We start from the raw sequence: 17580 nt of genomic DNA, 5'->3' as shown, positions 1-17580 counted from the left end.
CAACAAGACTTAGTAGCATATGTACTCTCTCCCCCTTACTTGTAAGGCCACCCCCTTCATCTATAAAAGGGGATGTGCTCTCTCCCAACAAGGAGATCGATCAAGTTCACTAGCACATGGCAGAACCACTAGGTTCAAACCTCGAGCACATGCTCAAACACTTAGCACATAGCGGAGCTCTCGTCGCTCTCGTCCCTTCATACCGAAGCTCGACCGGACCTCTTGTACCCCCCATCTTTCTCCCTTCTGTTTGTAACCCTACAGCAAACTTCGAGCATCAGGGCTCAGGAATAAAGTCACCGACCGACTCAAACTGGACGTAGGTCACGTTGCCTGAACCAGTATAAACCCTATGTCATTGAGTGTTAGGCCACCTCCGATCACAACATACAACAAAACTACAAATACTTATGTGTTGGTCACTTTCTGCACCGATAGTTGGCGCCGTCCATGGGGAAGACGTTGTACGTTCACACTTTTTGTCATCGGATGGACCACTTTCCACCACCTTCACCATGGCAGGCTCAAGCGATACGACTCGCTTTGGCTCACTAGAGTTTCCCACGCTCCCACCAGTTAGGATGTGGGTTCCACCCAACTTCGAGCCATCCCAGGCCTTCCTCTTCGGAAGCCTAGACTTTGTCGCCGACCGGCTCGGCGTACTACACCTCCGTGAGGAGGCACTCGTTCCGGCGCCCGTCGGAGGGGCGCCCTCCATTGGCTCCAGAACGCACGATGACTTCAATGACGAGGTGCCTGCACTTCATTCCGAGCAATCTCTCTGCTCAAACCCCATTGTGAGTAATATCCATAATATTATTTACTCTCTATTTACTATCTCCTACCGATTATCCGGAGGGACCGTATTGTCTGCACCGCAAACATCGTACGACCAGTTCCCCTACGACCTCGTGTCTCCCATGGACGCGTGCGCTCGGGGGCTTCGAAGCACGCTGGCGCCGCCCCCCTCTCACATCCAAATTTGTGGGAATGGCGAGCTATGCTCCCACCACTTTCCACAAACTCATGGATGACGAGGTTGAGAGCGATAGCTCCAGCATCGATGATGTGGCACCTAGCCACCGTACGTTCTGGGAGTACGCTATGGCGGACGCTCCGGGGCAGCCGCCGGTGGTTGCAGAGTCTATGTAGACTCACACCCCTCTATACCCGCGTGTGGGGGCCCTTGCGCTTGCACAAGAGCACGTCAAGGAGCTACGACAACAGCGGCAGAACCAGTCGCCGCCTGCGTCGGCGCGCTCGGTGCAGCACGTTGCGCCCCATGATCAAGACCCGGTGGGCGGCGCCTAGGGTCACGCCTGCCAGGTCCAGCGCGACATCATGAACGAGGGAAATGACCCCCCATAGTTTGCTTAGGCTAGCCAGAACATCGTCGCTGCGGCAATGCTTCTACGCGATGTTCCCGAGCCCGTCTACCCCCAGGAGCAGGCATTCTACCAGAACCTCTGGGCGCTGGTAGAAGCCATCGTCGTTCAATAGGCGGAAAGCTCCGCATCATGACTCTAACATGTGCCCTCTCTCTCCACTGAGGGAGTGGGGACGCACCAGATGGATCGCTCCATCCGCTCACCGCTGCAGCCACCAAGCGTGGCTCGGGAGGCAGCGTCTACGTCATGGTCCGACCTAGCGCCTGCTCCACACCGACCGTCGGTACGCGAATAGCTTGGTCCGCACCAAGATGATCGCAGCATCATCAGCAACCAACATTAGGCCTAACATGATGATGACGTCCACCGGGCGGTGATAAGGGCAGGCGGCACGGGTCCTAGCCGAACCATTGAGGGGAGCGGTGAAACACGCCCTAGGCATGATCGTCGGTCAGACGACCAGAGTCCTAGCCCTGAGGGCCCGGGACCATAGGCCTTTGGCCGGTGTATCCGGAGAGCGCCGTTCCCACCATGCTTTCGACCGCCCACCAACATCGCCAAGTACACCGGGGAGACAAATCCCGGTATTTGGCTCAAAGATTTCTGGCTCGCCTGCCGAGCCAAAGGGGTGTATGATGACCTTTTCATCATTCAATATCTCTCCATCTGCGTGGGGGAACATGTTCGGGCGTGGCTCAAATTCCTCCCGCACGACAGCATCCATGACTGGGCGGACCTCAAGAGGGTCTTCGTCGAAAATTTTCAGGGGACGTATGTCCGCCCTGGTAACTCCTGGGACCTCAAGAGCTGCCAGCAGGAGCCTAGCTAGTCCCTACGGGATTACATCCGCAGGTTCTCCCAACGATGCAACTCCCTCCCTGATGTCGCCGACACGGACATCATCGGCGCATTCCTCTCCAGGACAACTTGCGAGTCCTTGATCGACAAGCTTGGCTGCCTGAAGCCCCATACCACCTGCGACCTGCTCGACGTCGCCACTAACCACGCCTCCAGCGAGGAGGTGGTCAGAGCAGTCTTCAACGAAGGTCAGGACAAAGGCAAGGCCAAGCGCATGGACCAAGACGAGGGCCCCTCCACATAGAGGGGCAAGAAGAACAAAAAGAATCGGTGCCGACCGAACAACACCGCGTTGGTCGCCGCAGCTGATCGCACAGGAAAGCAGCCCCAGCAGGGCCTGCCTGACCACTTCAACAAGCTCATGGATAACACGTGCACCAACCACGCCTACCCTGTCAAACATCTCTACAAGGACTATGAGCTCCTCAAACATTTCCTACGATAGGTCGGCGGGCTGAAAGGAGACGACAAAGAGGCGGCAGCCAAGAAAGGAGGCATGGTGAGCAAGGATGGAGACGGCCTCCCCGACCCTAAGGAATGCATCATGATCTTTGGTGGATCCGACACCATCTGGTCTAAGAGCCAGCACAAGGTGTGCTATAGGGAGGCATGTGCCGTCGAGATGGTCGTCCCCTCCTTCCTTAGCTGGTCAGAATCACTGATCACCTTCGCTTAGAGGGACCATCCCTCCCACGTTGTGAGATCGGGACGCTACCCGCTCGTCGTCGACCCCATCGTCCGCAAGAAGCGCCTCACCAAGGTGCTGATGGACAGAGGCAACGGCCTCAACATCCTCTATGTCGACACCCTCGACGCCATGCGCATCCCCCGGTCGGAACTCCGCCTAGCGGGCTCTCCCTTCCACGGGGTGATCCTAGGAGCGCAGGCATACCCACTTGGGCAGATCGACCTGCCCGTCACATTTGGTAACCGAGCCAACTTTTGCTCGGAGGTCCTCATCTTCGAAGTGGTGGACTTCCCAGGGTCCTACGACGCCATCTTGGGGCGGCCATGCTACGCTAAATTCATGGTAATCCCCAACTACACCTACCTCAAGCTGAAGATGCCAGGACCAAACGACATCATCACCGTGAGCAGCGCCTTCTCGCATGCCTTCATGTGTGACCGCAAGAATTTCGAGCTTGCCACCATGGTCATCAACTCGTCCGAGCTCCCGCGACTCGAGGAGTCATCGATCCCAGCAGTCCCGGACGACAACAAACCAACCTCCTCGATGGCCTTCCACAAGCACGAGGAGACCAAGGTGGTGGGAATCGACCCCACCGACCCAACCAAGACGGTGTGAATCAGGACCCAACTCTCGGCCAAATAGGAATGCGAGCTCGTCGACTTCCTACGCGCCAATTGCGATGTCTTTGCATGGAAGTCATCTGACATGCCGGGCATACCACGGGACATCGCCGAGCACGCACTGTGCCTCATCCTGGGCTTGAAGCCCGCTAAGCAACGTCTGCGCCGCTTCGACTATGAAAGGTGTAGGGCTATAGAGGAGGTCGTCCGTAGGTGTGAGGGATGCCAATTTTATGCTTGGCAAACTCATTTGCCGGCACAGGAGCTTCAAACCATCCCCATCACCTGGCCATTCATGGTCTGGGGCCTCAACATGGTAGGACCTCTAAAAAAGGGCTCGGGTGGTTTCACTCACCTACTTGTAGCAGTCAACAACTTCACCAAGTGGATAGAGGCCAAGCCCATCACCAACATCCGCTTAGAAGAGATGGACAAATTCTTCCTCGACATCATCTACCGGTTCGATGTTCCTAACTACGTCATCACTGACCACGGGACTAACTTCACCATAAAGAAGTTCCTGGACTTCAGTGATGGATACGGTATCAGGATCGATTGGGCCTCGGTCAGACACCCATGTCCTAACGGTTAGGTCGAGCGTGCCAATGGCATGGTCCTCTAAGGACTTAAGTCATGCATCTTCGACCGACTCAACAAGTACATCGGTCGATCGGTTACAGAGGTCCTAGCGATCCTCAGGAGCCTGAGAATGACCCCGAACCGATCCATAGGGTTCATACCCTTCTTCCTAGCCTACGGAGCTGAAGCAGTGCTACCCTTCGACCTCGACCACGACGCCCTAAGAGTGAAGGCTTTCGACCATGACCGAGCCATGGAAGCTCAGCAAGACGTAGTCGACCTACTCGAGGAGGCCCGTGAGATGACCATCATCCGCTCCGCTCGCTACCAGCAAACTCTCCGCAGGTACCATGAAAGGAAGATCAGGGGGAGGATCCTCGAAGTTAGTGATCTCGTGCACTAGAGGACCCAATCAACGAAGGAAAAACACAAACTCTCTCCACCAGAGGAAGGGCCCTATACAGTGACCGAAGTGATCCGATCGAGCGCCTACCGATCGAAGGACGACAACGGCAACGTTCTCACCAACACTTGGAACATTGAACAACTACATTGTTTTTTCCCCTAAATTCAGTCTTACCGCTTTTATTCAACACTTGCTCCTGTAAAGCACCCTAGCCCGAACACTTTTAGCCCGGGTCGCTCAGGGGCTCCATGAGGGTACAATACTAAATACTACCTCTCTTTTTACTATCACATGGTAAAAACTTCATCCCTGAACGAAAGTGTATTCCATTCCTTTGATTACCCTACGTGACTTTGTTCTTACTCCCAACCGAACGCACCCCACCATGACCTACGATTACAAGCAGCCGAGCCCCACGGGCCATGCCTAGGTTCTTAAAAGCTGTAGCCTACGGAACGAACGGGTAGGTGCGAAAAAAGAAAGGATAAAAACAATGCTATGCTAGGATAAAAAACAAGGAAAGAATAGTAATTCTATCACAAAAATAGAACTAATGTATTCATTGATACAAAAACTATTCACACGGGGGCTCCTCCACGAACTCAACGATTACATTTGCTAACTGCTTTTACTCTAAATACTACTGTGGCCGCTCGATGGCATCGGCTGATGCCAAAGAAGAGGCCATGGCACACGCTGCCGGACATAACCACCGCCGTAAGGGCCCCACCCAGTTCCGCTCCCTCGACTTCGATGAGTGCAACGGGCACCTCAAGGGTGTCGCACCCATAGATGCTCAATAGAAGAGCATGGAGCTCCTGACCTTCTCAAGAAGTCGAGGTAGATCCTAGGTAGGGACGCTGCTCGCCAAGGTATGGCCACCGTGGCTGGAAGATATCTCATCAAACTTTATGAACTGGCCAACCTGAGCAGCTACAAGGGCGAAACCTTCCACCAGTGTAGTCTTGAGCATCTTCCTCTCCAACAAGGCTCACCCTGAGAAGACTCGCCGGAAGGAGTCCACGAGCGGCTCCATCCCGACAAAAGCCTTACAAACGGTGACAAAGCCAGCGACATACGACACCCTCCAGTGCGCCACCTCCTTCGGCGGAACTAGCCCTTCTCGGCAATGGCGGCCAGCACCATCTCATCTACGTTGGGGGACCTCCAACTTGACATCGCGCCCCGAAACCACGAATGGGTCTATGAGTTCTTCTTTCCTTCTCCCTTCCCCTATTTAAAGAAGAGGCGAAGTAGTTGAGGAAAGGCGAAAGGATTAGGGTGAGAAACCCTCTCCCTTCCCCCATTCAATGCAGATGGGAAACGGCGGGACGTGCCCTGACTGATGGGATGCACACTGATCGACAGAACGATGCCTAGTCAGACAAGACGTGGCCTGGGTATGGCCCACCACTACCACACGACTGAGCATGAGAAACAAAGCTCCACCACGCGCAGGTAGCCCTCCGCCTTCCCAGGTGGGACTTGGAAAGGCCCAACTATGGGATCTCCACCCATGAGAGACCATCGAGCTTCCTAAGTCAATTGAACGGCTCAGGAAAACACTAAGAGACAGGTAAGGAGCAAAGGTATGCCCCATGTTGGCCATGCCGACTCTGTCATGAACGACGAGCATGGATCCCGGTCGGACATTTTCGATTGGAGCTCTTCAAACCCTGTCACTCGAGTAATCAAGGTAACATTACCAACCTCCACTATTTCTTTATATAAATCATTCATACATCCATACGCGCATTCATTCCATACACCCATGCCGCCTGAACGATTCTACCCGAATCGTCCAGGGCTCGGGGGCTAAAGCATTGCGTATGTAGTCAAATGCATTCAAACGCTCCGTGTTGCGTCATAAAACGGCAGTAGCCTCATTCAACATGAGTGATGACCGACTGGGGCTTGAAGGCCGGCCCACGAAGGGCTCGAGGCCGCCTCGCATCAAACAGAGCCAGGAGAGAAAATGCAGATGAGCCTCGAGTGGCCCTCATCTAGTCTACCCCGAAGCGGATAGGGTTATCTCAACCTTCTTGTTCGATCCTAAACCTCTACCAAGCCCACAGAATCTCCATCGAGGGGAGGCTAGCAGGCCACCCGAGCTGGTCTCTAGAATGACCTAGGCATCTGCCGGGTCGTAGGTTAAGGAGCAGTGGAATGTCACAAGAGGGCTATGCTGACCCTATCATGAATGATGGACCTGGATTTCACTCAATCATACCTGTTAGCGAGCTCACCAAGCGCGTTACTCGAGCCCGAGCGATCGAGGCGAGCGCCGTTAGCTTAGCCCCTCCGGTTGTGAGAAATCGAGGATGGGGTAATGCACAAAACTCAAACCGACCCCTACCAAGCCCAACGGGGCTCAGGGGCTCAAGACACCCAAAAAACACCTCGGCTACACCTACGTTCATGACTTCGACTCGCCCAAATCCCTCGGCACGCCTGACACCTAGATCCGTGAGTCCATTCTGATCCCTCGGCTACGCTCGACGCCAGCATCCGCGAGCTCCGTCTCGCTCGATCCCTAAAAACAACTACCTTAGCTACACACGACACCTTGGTTGATGACTATGTCATGACTAAAATGCATGCACACACGCCCACTAACAAAAAACCCCCCAAGCGATTCGACCCGAATCGCCCGGGGGCTCGGGGGCTACACCCACGGGTGCGCTCGCATGCACCCACTGACAAAACAAAACTTCCCCCGCTGGCAACACGAAAACCCCCTAGACGATTCTAACCGAATCGCCCGAGGGCTCGGGGGCTACACCCGCGAGTGCGCTCGCGCGCACCCACCATCAAGACAATAATCCCCTAGATGAGTCTACCTGAATCGCCTAGGGGCTCTGGGGTTCCTGTCGGGTGTATAAACCCAGGGCCCCTCACGACCGACTTCCCAACAAAGGCTTAGCCTAGCAGACAACGTTGCAAACAACGCGCAACTCATGGGCTGGCCCAAAACACCTAAACAACGGGTGAGAAGGACAATCCAATCTCTGACCAGAAGGCCTAGACGAGGAGGAACGGCGTCCGCTTCTGACTTTGGCCCGCCTCTCTGACCGGAGGGCCTCACGAAGAAGGAACAACGCTCGCTTCTGGCACCGGCCCACCTCCGGATGGCCTCTTCGACTGGAAGGCCTAGCCAAACACCGCTTCTGACTCCGACCCGCGTCTCCGACTGGGGATGCGCCGAACCCCTACTTACTGCTCTTCTCCAATTGGCGTGATCAGAGCCGACTGGGACCAATCGACCGGGGGTGCCCACTCGGTAAGGACCAGGAAACAAACAGAGAAAGTAGGGTAGGGCACTCAAGTCAACCGCAACACCAAGGACCATACCCTATACACCTACCAAACAGTACCCTACGACCTTCCTGGCGTGATAGAACCCACGCAATGTTGTAGGCGCCGACATTTTTCCCTACAGTGTTGTGGGCGCCATCAACTCCCATACCAGACAAACATGGTAAGGCTCCCCCACATGCCTCTAGGCATCAATAGTGTTGTGGGCGCCAGCATTTATCGTACCAGGCGAACATGGTAAAACCCCCTGCATGCCTCTCGGCATCAACAGTATGGCAGGCACCGATGTCTACCATACCAGAATAAGACGACGCAACCTCCCACGTGCATCTGACATAAAATAGTATTGTGGGCGCCTACCATCATCTTGTACCCGACGGCGTGGGCAACAAGACTTAGTAGCATACGTACTCTCTCCCCTTACTTGTAAGGCCATCCCCTTCATCTATAAAAGGGGATGCGCTCTCTCCCAACAAGGGGATCGATCAAATTCACTAGCACACGACATAACTACTAGGTTCAAACCTCGAGCACACGCTCAAACACTTAGCGCATAGCGGAGCTCCCGTCGCTCTTGACCCTTCAGACCGGAGCCCGATCGGACCTCTTGTACCCATCTTTCTCCCTTCTGTTTGTAACCTCACAGCAAACTTCGAGCACCTGGGCTCAGGAATAAAGTCACCGACCGACTCAAACTAGGCGTAGGGCACGTTGCCTAAACCAGTATAAACCCTATGTCATTGAGTGCTAGGCCACCTCTGATCACAACGTACAACAAAACTACAAAAATTTACGTGTTGGTCACTTTCTGCACCGACACTACACTTAATGGAGGAGTTCCATACATCATTTGTTTTATCCTATGATATATCCTAAAATTCCTAAAATACTTTATATTTCAGGATGGAGGGATCATAAGCTTCATAGGCTATTTGGGAAAGGACATCGGGAATAGGGACGAAAACAAAGTGAAAAGAATCCCAACTCAGCCCTGCCTTTTACTTTTGTCTCACTCGTTTCTGTATTTGCCATCATATTTTCATATTTACAAAAATGGAAGAGGATTTCTCTGCCCTGTTTTTGTGAAATCTTGTTTTCATATGGGATGAACCCATTTTCATCCCATGCAGGATATGCCTAACAATTACATGTCCTTATATTATGTTAATACATCTATTAATCACTAATTATATGTGTTAACATGTTAACACACATGGCATGGAAGTGAATATTAGACCAATCTTCATAAATGTATATTGTTGTGTGACTTTATACATGCATACTTGAGAATATTAGATCAGGTGATTCTGACTTAATGCTCTGTCTCTATGTCTGTCGTGTGTCCGTGTATCCCGATTCCGTAAATGATAACGGCTTCTCCGAACCCTATCCTATTTTCCCCAAAAATATAGAAATGGAAACAGAAGGGATTTTTCTCGCCTGTTTCCATCCATTTTCATCCCCGCTGTGATTTATGACAAATAGTCACGATTATATAATGGTACTCGACACATTTCATCATTGGCGGTATGAACTAGCCAATATCATGTTTCTCCAAAGTCGCACAACAAAAATTTCCTTAAGGAATCACCTTCAAGGCTTCAAGAACTACCTTTGAAGTTTCTCAAGAGCATTGCATAGAAATCCAGTGCATAGACATATATGAGCACGTGAGAAGTAGAAGCCACAAGTTCAACCAATTACTCCCTCAAGACACCAAGAACCAAACACCTGATGTGATCCCTCAAAATACCAAACACGTGATGTAGAAGTGATATCCAAAGATGCACTCCCGCAACCTGATGATCAACAAGGGATCAGAAGCATAACAAAGAAAAAATAGAAGATCATATTCATGTCGATCATATTCCAGCAAAGACGAGCAACAAACAAAGAGTATAAGAAAGATAGAGGAAGATTCAGCCAAAATGTATCAAAGGGAATTTGACAGAATTATAGAAAATATTTTCAAACTATACACAAATAAGTTACAAATTGAGCGGGAAAAGAACTCATTTCTAAGATCAATCCTATAAAAAAATCAGAATATATCGAACCCATGCCCTACACAAGTAAATGGGTGATCTCGTACAATATCCTCCTACACAACTCACATTGCATATTTCCATATCTTCAGTCAACTTTAGAGTCAGCAACTATCCACAACAATTCACATCTTGTGTTGGGAAGACCATGAAGTATATCGGCTAGACCTCTCCCTAGAAAAGGCTCAAATAGGTGCTAGTGTAGTGTCATGTAGAAGTATATGGGTGTAGGGCCGAGATGGCGGACTAGAGGGGTGAATAATCCTTTCTAAAATTAAACGTGTCAGCTAACCAAAACAAATATGGAATTAAAACTATCGGTCTAGCCAAGACTATAACCCTCTATCTATGTTCTCAAACACTTTATAAAAAGATCTTAATTAGACAACAAAGGTGTCGGGCTAGTTAGAGTTCACCTAAACAATTCTAGTAGCAAGGTCACACAAACCTATGCAACTGTACTTCAAGCACCGAGGGAGCTCCTACACAAACTAGTAAGCAAAGCACAAAGCTCCTAAGCTCACTAGCAATGCTCAATAATAAGGCTACACAAGCCAAATTAGAGAGCGCAAATTACTTAGCTACTCAAACTAAGCAAGTCAACTAATTTACTACAAAAGTAAACTAGCACAAGCATGATATATGAAATATAAATACAAGCTTGTGTAAAAAAGAATGCAAACCAACGGGAATATAAGGATGACACGGTGATTTTTATCCTGAGGTTCACTTGGTTGCCACCAAGCTAGTTCCCGTTGTGTCGACCGCTCATTTGGTGGTTCGTCGGCTAATAGATGTTTCACAAACATCGCCCACATGTTGGGTGCCGCAAGAACCTGGCCACAAGTTAGGGTAGTTCAATGACACGCTCTACTAGAGTTGCTCTTCGCGGCTTCCGCGGAGCGAGCACAATGCCCCTCACAAATCTCTTCTTCGGAGCACCGCACAATCTTCTTTGTGTGCTTCGACGGAGAGCACAACCTCCAAGCTGTCCAGGTGATGACAATCACCAAGAGTAACCAGAAATCCTCAACCACAAAGATTTCCTATGGCCACCAAATGAAAATCTCGAATGCACACACTAGGTCTCTCAACCTCTCTCACAAATCAGCACTAAGCTTAGAGAGGGAGAAGAAGGGAGGAGGTGGATCTTTGACCTCTCATCCACACCTACAAAGGACACTCAATCTCTCTTAGAAATTTTAGCTCAAATTATGGGAAAGAGAAGCGGAGGAAGAACCCTAACTTTCCTCTCCAAGAGTTAGAATGGGGAGAGATGGGGAAGGAGGGGAAAGGCACTGCCTTATCCACCCAGCCAGCCGGCCTCACCAGGCCACGCACCCAGCAGCAGCGCTCGGCCATGCTTCCCACGCACGCAGCCAGGCCTAGGCACAAGCCAGCCCAACGTTCACTTCCTCAACAGTCATAAGAGATACAGCAGCTGACGCGCGGGCCCTCTTATCCCAATGGCAGGAGGTGGCCACTCGCGCTCCGCGGCTCGCAACCCCTCGCGCTCCGCTCCCTCCTGTCCACGGGAAGCACGTGCCCCTCTGCACAACCAGGCACGGGCCTAGGACTGGAGGACCGACACGCACGCGCACCCTGCGCGACTTCCATTGCCGAGCGGTTAGCAGGCAACGCATGTAGGTATGCAGCAGCTGCAAATAAGCCTGTTCGGTCGTAAACGATACTAAATTTTTTAGTCAGAATAGTATTTTTCTCTCGTACCAAACCAGCTAGCTACGATCGTATCAGCACCAGCCAAACAGGTCAGGGCTGATCTCCTTTTACATAAATGTGGGCCCCACGCGGTTAAATATAGGAGGAGGAGCAGCATGCAGATTTCCTCAAAGGAAATTTCGACGAAGCTTCCCGCCGCTCGGTTTAGCACAACCAACTCCACGCGGCCACGCAGGGTTGAAAGCCCGATTTTGGATAATTGATAAAACTTTGAGACTAAACGTATTTTTGTGTTAGTGCATGTGATAAAATATATAGATCAATTTCTTATAACCTAAAATGATAAATAAAAATGTTACATGAAAGTTGATTCAATAGCTTATGTATATTAAATAGGGTTTAAAACTATTTTTTATTGAAAAAAACACTATAGAACATATGTAGCGCTTAAATAAAGTTTGAAATATGAACTTTGTAGATGGCAATAAAATACTTACCGTAGAAAAATAACATTGCTAGCCAATATTTCTAATAGCCTAGAAATGCAACTTGGAATCAAATTCAGCTCATAAACTTAGAAGATTTTTGAGTGTATAGACAGCTAGACAATGCCATATTTGGTAATTTATTTTGTAAAATTGGGTTAAGAAAACATGCTATGTTATAGCTCGGATTGGTAGCCTCATATGCCATCTTGAGCATGGTCAAGATGGTTAAGGTCCAAAAGCAACCGTTTAGTTTTTATAGGCGCTTTAAAATTCGTACACGACACAGTCTCAGGCTGGTTGACCGCGTGGGCGCGGTGACCACGCTCGGGCACTCGGCGTCGCCACGCTGGCTATCCTCCGCGCACGTGCGCTGCCGCGAGTGGCCGGCCACGGCTGCTTTGGCCTGGCTGTGGCCTGGCCGCCGTTGGCTTCTGGCACGCGGAGCCGCCGCAGCAGCCGTGACGCAGCCGCACTACCGCCCTGCGCTGCGACACAGCCGCTGCCGGTGCCGTCGCCTCGCCATCCTATCCGTGCCTCCCTCTACATCTCTGTGCCGCTGCCGACCTAGTGCGATGTCGCCTCTGTCGCGCGCACGTGGCCGGGCTCGTCGTCGTCTTGTCGTTGATGGCACTACGACACGTGGGCCACGCCGGTCGTGAACGCGCGCGTCTGTCTGCTAGCGCCTGCGCGTGGGCCTCCACGATCACGCCGACCGCATCCTGCCAAGGCAAGGCCGAGCCGAGCCCACCAGCCGTGCCCCGTCTCTCTCTTTCACTCTTTCTCCCTCTGCTGCCGTCGTCAAGCCACGCCATCGAGTAATCACCTCCATTTAATTCAGCGCACCCACGTCTTCACCATCAGGTGCTCTCGCTGCCTGACCCCACCTAGCCATGAAGAAGGCACTGCCAAGCTCCAATTTTAGAGTTTCTCCGTCGCCGTACCGATAAGGCCGCGTCCGACCGTGTATGTGGGCAGCCCTCCTACCGTCCCTCCTGAGCCAATTCACTTGCACCACCAGCTTCATCTCGCCTCCCTCTCCACCTTGCGCACGTCAGCGGAACCGCTATCGCCTCCCCATCGTTGCTGACGTGACCGTGCCGCCGTGGTGCGCTGCCTCACGGCTTGGCCGCACGTGGCCAACCTTCCTCCGTCATCCTCTACCCCAACATTCACCTCGCCCTAGTCAATGATAGCCTTCTGATGCTCACGCGCTAACCAATTAGGCCTGTAGCTACCTCAGCTCATCGGAACAGTGGCGTCGCCGTCGCGGATGGCCGCGTGCCGCTTCAGCTTTCCCCAGCCAGTCGTGTCACCACGCACCACCGCTTAGCGTAGCCGCTAGGGTCAGAGATGGTCACCGGCCCGTTAGGTGGTCTGTTGCAGGTCCCTAGTGGCTGGCGCAGCCGCGCTGTGTCACCAGCCGTCGCACCGCCGTGCGCTGGGTCGCTGAGGGTGTGCGCAGGAGGATTCGTTTTTCTTTTTCATAAGAAATTAGAAATAGTTTTCTAATTTAATTTCCGAGCTGATCTTTGGCAATTAATATAAAATCGTGTCGGTGTCCAAAAATTATGAAACAAATTTTGTTAGGTTCCTAAAATTATGCTTTATCTGTTAGTGTATTTAGTTCATATATATACATATTGATACTAGGAGCTATTAAATTATTTGAGAGTGCTCAATATTATTAGGTTAAATATTGTAGGAAATTTTTGTGATAAATTGGTGATAGCTTTAGTTCTGAAATTTTTATGTTAGCTTCATTGTATTATTATGTGCTTACTGTAATTTTTGTAGCCTTAAAATAGACTAAGCATTAGGGTAGTTAAATGCTCTTTGTTTCCATATACATTAAATCATTAGTAGAAATAAAGATATATCCTTCATTTGTAAAGCTAGGTGCTTGTTAGTTGGACCCGACACTTTGCTTGGTAAAGATGATAGTTAGCTTGGTGCCTTAGTCATTAGAGCTAGCTTAGTAGCTTAATATGCGTATTCTTAGTTTAAGAGTTGTTGTTGCCTAAATGCTAAGTATTGCATCATCGTCGCATGCATGTAGAGAATGAGTTGGCAGAGATCGTGACCACCGGTGATCACGAGTTCGAGGAGATCATCGAGGAGTATGAGGAGGAGATTCTCATGTAGGGGAGGTCCCGGAGCCGCCACTAGCTGACTCAGCTGACACCGCGCCTGTTCAAGGCAAGCCCTGGTGCATAACCCTTATTTTTGATAATCACTGAATATATATATATATATATATATATATATATATATATATATATATATATATATATATATATATATATATATATATGAGTCTTACTAGTGCAGGTTTGAGTAGCTGCTATGCTTAGGTTTTCGGTAGCATGAGTAACCTGTCGTTACTCACAATAAGTGATTATTATATTTACTCTCATGATAAAATGATGAAAGAAAAAATAGAGACAGGGTAAGAATAAGGTATGGGTATTGTTGGGTATAACAGGTTGTGTCCCGTGGCCAACGAGGCTTACCTTGGTTACACTGTTTTTCCTGTTCGTGTCGATTAAGGACCGTCTATTGCTGTGGATGGTAGTCAGGTCACAGACTTATTATCATGAGTACATACTTGCTTATAGGAGCGGGAAGGCTCGTTACGATCTTATCGTGGGTTCTGACTCTTTTCGGACCGATTGATTGGAGGCGAGGAAATGAGGAGGTCTAAGCACCATATTGAGACCAGGTCTCAAGTATAGGGGCTTGAAGTTCAAGTTTGGACTGGGACCTAGACCCTGTGACAGGAGTGGAATGGGTTGGTCTTGTTTGTGTCTAGGGTACAAACGGGGCGTGTGTTTTGGGGTACCCAGCTGTGATACATTGGTTCACGAATCGCCGTTTTCATGAGACGGTATGACTTAGCTATGGTCTAGCACCGTAGTAAGAACTGGAAGATAAAAGATGGTGAAATGGTTCTGATTGCTCAACCCTTGCTTAAAAGTAGAACAGATGCTTACTTAGAATGGTTAACTAATGAAGTAATCATGACTACTAATAAAACTTGATCTTAAGGACGTACTCCTAGTAATTGCATTTGGGCACTTCCCGTTGTCTTTCTCAGCATTAACAGAGTCAGGAAAAAGTATCAAGGATGTTTTTCTAAAACAATCATTGGCAGCATACTTGTGTGGGCATCTTCATACAAGGTTCGGGAAGAACTTGAAACGATACTACCATCGGGCAGTCCAGGAACCATCATTATCAGAGCATTACTACCAACTTAACATGCACCAAGGAGACGCAATCCAGAGTAATAACAAAAACTGTTCTGAAGAAGCAGCTCATATTGAAGAGTTCTGGGAATGGGAGATGGGTGATTGGAGAAAGAGCAGAAGTTTGAGGGTACTAGCAATTGATGATGGATATGTCTCCTATACTGATATAGATTTCAGATTAGGCTCAAAGAGCATAATCATACTACCTACCTTTCCCCTTGATTCAAGATTCATGCAGAGAGCCTCTGCTTTTCGTGATTTCAAATGTCATGTCACGGGGGCATCGTCTTTTGATACCGTGAGAGCTCTTGTTTTCTCGAAACATGAGATAGTATCTGTTTCTGTAAAAATATATGACTCAAGACCAGGAACTCTTGAAGTAGTCATTGACTCTGAAATGAAAAGGGTGGATTCCAATGAAACTCGAGGAAATATGTATTTGATACCATGGAACTGGAGGGCATTTGAAGATTCCTCTCCCAGCCGATATTGGCTCCAAATTGAAGTGATGGATATAACAGGTGACACAAGTGTCAGTCAGTTGAGGCCATTCTCTGTTAACGGCTTGTCTGCAAGAGTGAACTGGACATGGAAAGAGTTTTTTGTGATGGGTATCCAGTGGGCTTCAATATATCATCCTGCACTCTGGTGTGCCTTTTCTCTAATTTTTTCATTGCTTCTTGTTCCACAAGTTTTAGCAGTGGTATTCAAAGATCAGTTCACATATAAATGTCTATGCACATATGGTAGGCAGAGGACATTGTTGAAATCTCTAGTTGGTGGTTTCATCTGTTCTTTTGTTGAACTTGCCAGGGTGATTCTTGTATGGTTATTGCTCCTGCTATATGCTATCTATTTAGTTTGTATACCTTGGTTATTTGGTCACCCTATTACTGAAGATGGTAGCCTGACATACATGACATATAAAGGTTGGATTCTAAAAGGACCCAATAGTAGCAACGAAGTAGTCCATGCTGGGATTCCAGATGTCATGGTCATTGTTCTACCACACCTTTGTTTTGTGTTACTACCCACTATTGTGATTTTAGCTGCCATGGCTGCTGAGAGAGCAGCATATCGAGAGCATTATCTTTCTCGATCAGGAAAGAAGAAAGATGATTACTACCAAAAGAGCAGGAGACAGATAGAGCATGAAAACTTTTGGAATGGTCGCTGGATAAGGAAATTTCTGTGTGTTCTTTGCGTGGTGGTTCTATGGAAACATTGGAAGGTATAAAAGCACACGCACAAGTTTCTGTGCTTGCAGTTATCTCTATTCCAAACAATTTTCTGACCCCTTATCTTTATGCAGCTTTGCAGAGCGCTTGTGAAGGCTTATGCTATGAACCCTTTGCTCCATGCGCCAGTACTTTTCTTCTTCATTCCTTTACTCATGGTGTTTGCCATCTACAAGACATGGTCCATTTAGCTGTTCAGGAGGGTATGCTGCACTGGACTGTTCTACAAATGGTCCTTCAGTCTGTGAAGACTGAATTGAAGACTAACTCATAACTGAAGGTGTACTACTTTGATTTTTTTTTCTCTCCTTCAGAGAGCATTTTTGTTAGATTGTTTAGCACATATAGCTTTCAGCATTGTGCTGCGTATAAATGAGAGACTACACGGCATTTCATTAGAGTGGACGCTTAGGATCTGGACCAATTGAGGAAGCGACTATACTGCTCAATATATAGTTACTCCTCTTTCTTTTGAGGAAGTTCTTTTTTCCTCCTTTCTTGACCTACCGGCTTTGTTTTTCATTAAATTTATACTTGTGAGACTTTGGGCATCTACAGTTTTAAAAAATGTTAGCATTGTCGTTTGAGGAAAGTATGTTATACTACACTATTCAATCCTGGATGCCTTTTTCCTGATTGGAACATGTCAAGCAAAATTTGAAATAAAGAGGTAATGATTTGCGTAGCTCCCAGCTTTGACCATCATATTATAGATAAAAAGGGGCAGACCAGATCATGGTGTTAATATTTTTCTTGGAGAAGTGTGAGTACAACTCTGCTCTCTAGTCTCTAGTCAAATATTCAGTCGATCTGGAAATATGCAGCAACTGAGGATGGTGGTGCGAGAATGCAGAGCAGGGGGAAGGGTCAACAGTAGGTTTCTGTGCCCCCCTCGTCATCCTCGCGAGGCGACTCGGGGGGGGGGGGGGGGGGGGGGGGGGCAACCCACCGCCCACCGCGAGAACCCCCCTCCCGGCACCCCCTCCGGCCGCCGCCGCTGCTCGCCGGCGAGCGGTGGAGGCGG

The 17580-nt window shown here is 49.3% G+C and overlaps 2 protein-coding genes across 2 annotated transcripts; both read left to right on the top strand.

Moving 5' to 3' along the window:
* The first annotated feature begins 2742 nt into the window (after nucleotides 1-2742).
* On the top strand, nucleotides 2743-3552 carry LOC136455444 (uncharacterized). The gene is made up of 3 exons (XM_066455468.1): nucleotides 2743-2838; nucleotides 2923-3006; nucleotides 3151-3552. Exons 1-3 carry the CDS (start codon nucleotides 2743-2745, stop codon nucleotides 3550-3552), a joined length of 582 nt encoding a protein of 193 aa, XP_066311565.1.
* Nucleotides 3553-3642: 90 nt separating this feature from the next.
* On the top strand, nucleotides 3643-16818 carry LOC136455443 (putative metallophosphoesterase At3g03305). The gene is made up of 3 exons (XM_066455467.1): nucleotides 3643-4122; nucleotides 15116-16549; nucleotides 16631-16818. Exons 1-3 carry the CDS (start codon nucleotides 3643-3645, stop codon nucleotides 16745-16747), a joined length of 2031 nt encoding a protein of 676 aa, XP_066311564.1. The 3' UTR covers nucleotides 16748-16818.
* Nucleotides 16819-17580: the final 762 nt, after the last annotated feature.

Source organism: Miscanthus floridulus, chromosome 5, assembly GCF_019320115.1.
Source record: "Miscanthus floridulus cultivar M001 chromosome 5, ASM1932011v1, whole genome shotgun sequence".
Lineage (NCBI taxonomy): Eukaryota > Viridiplantae > Streptophyta > Magnoliopsida > Poales > Poaceae > Miscanthus > Miscanthus floridulus.
The sequence above is the reverse complement of the archived record's forward strand: the minus strand, read 5'-3'. Positions and strand labels throughout refer to the sequence as shown.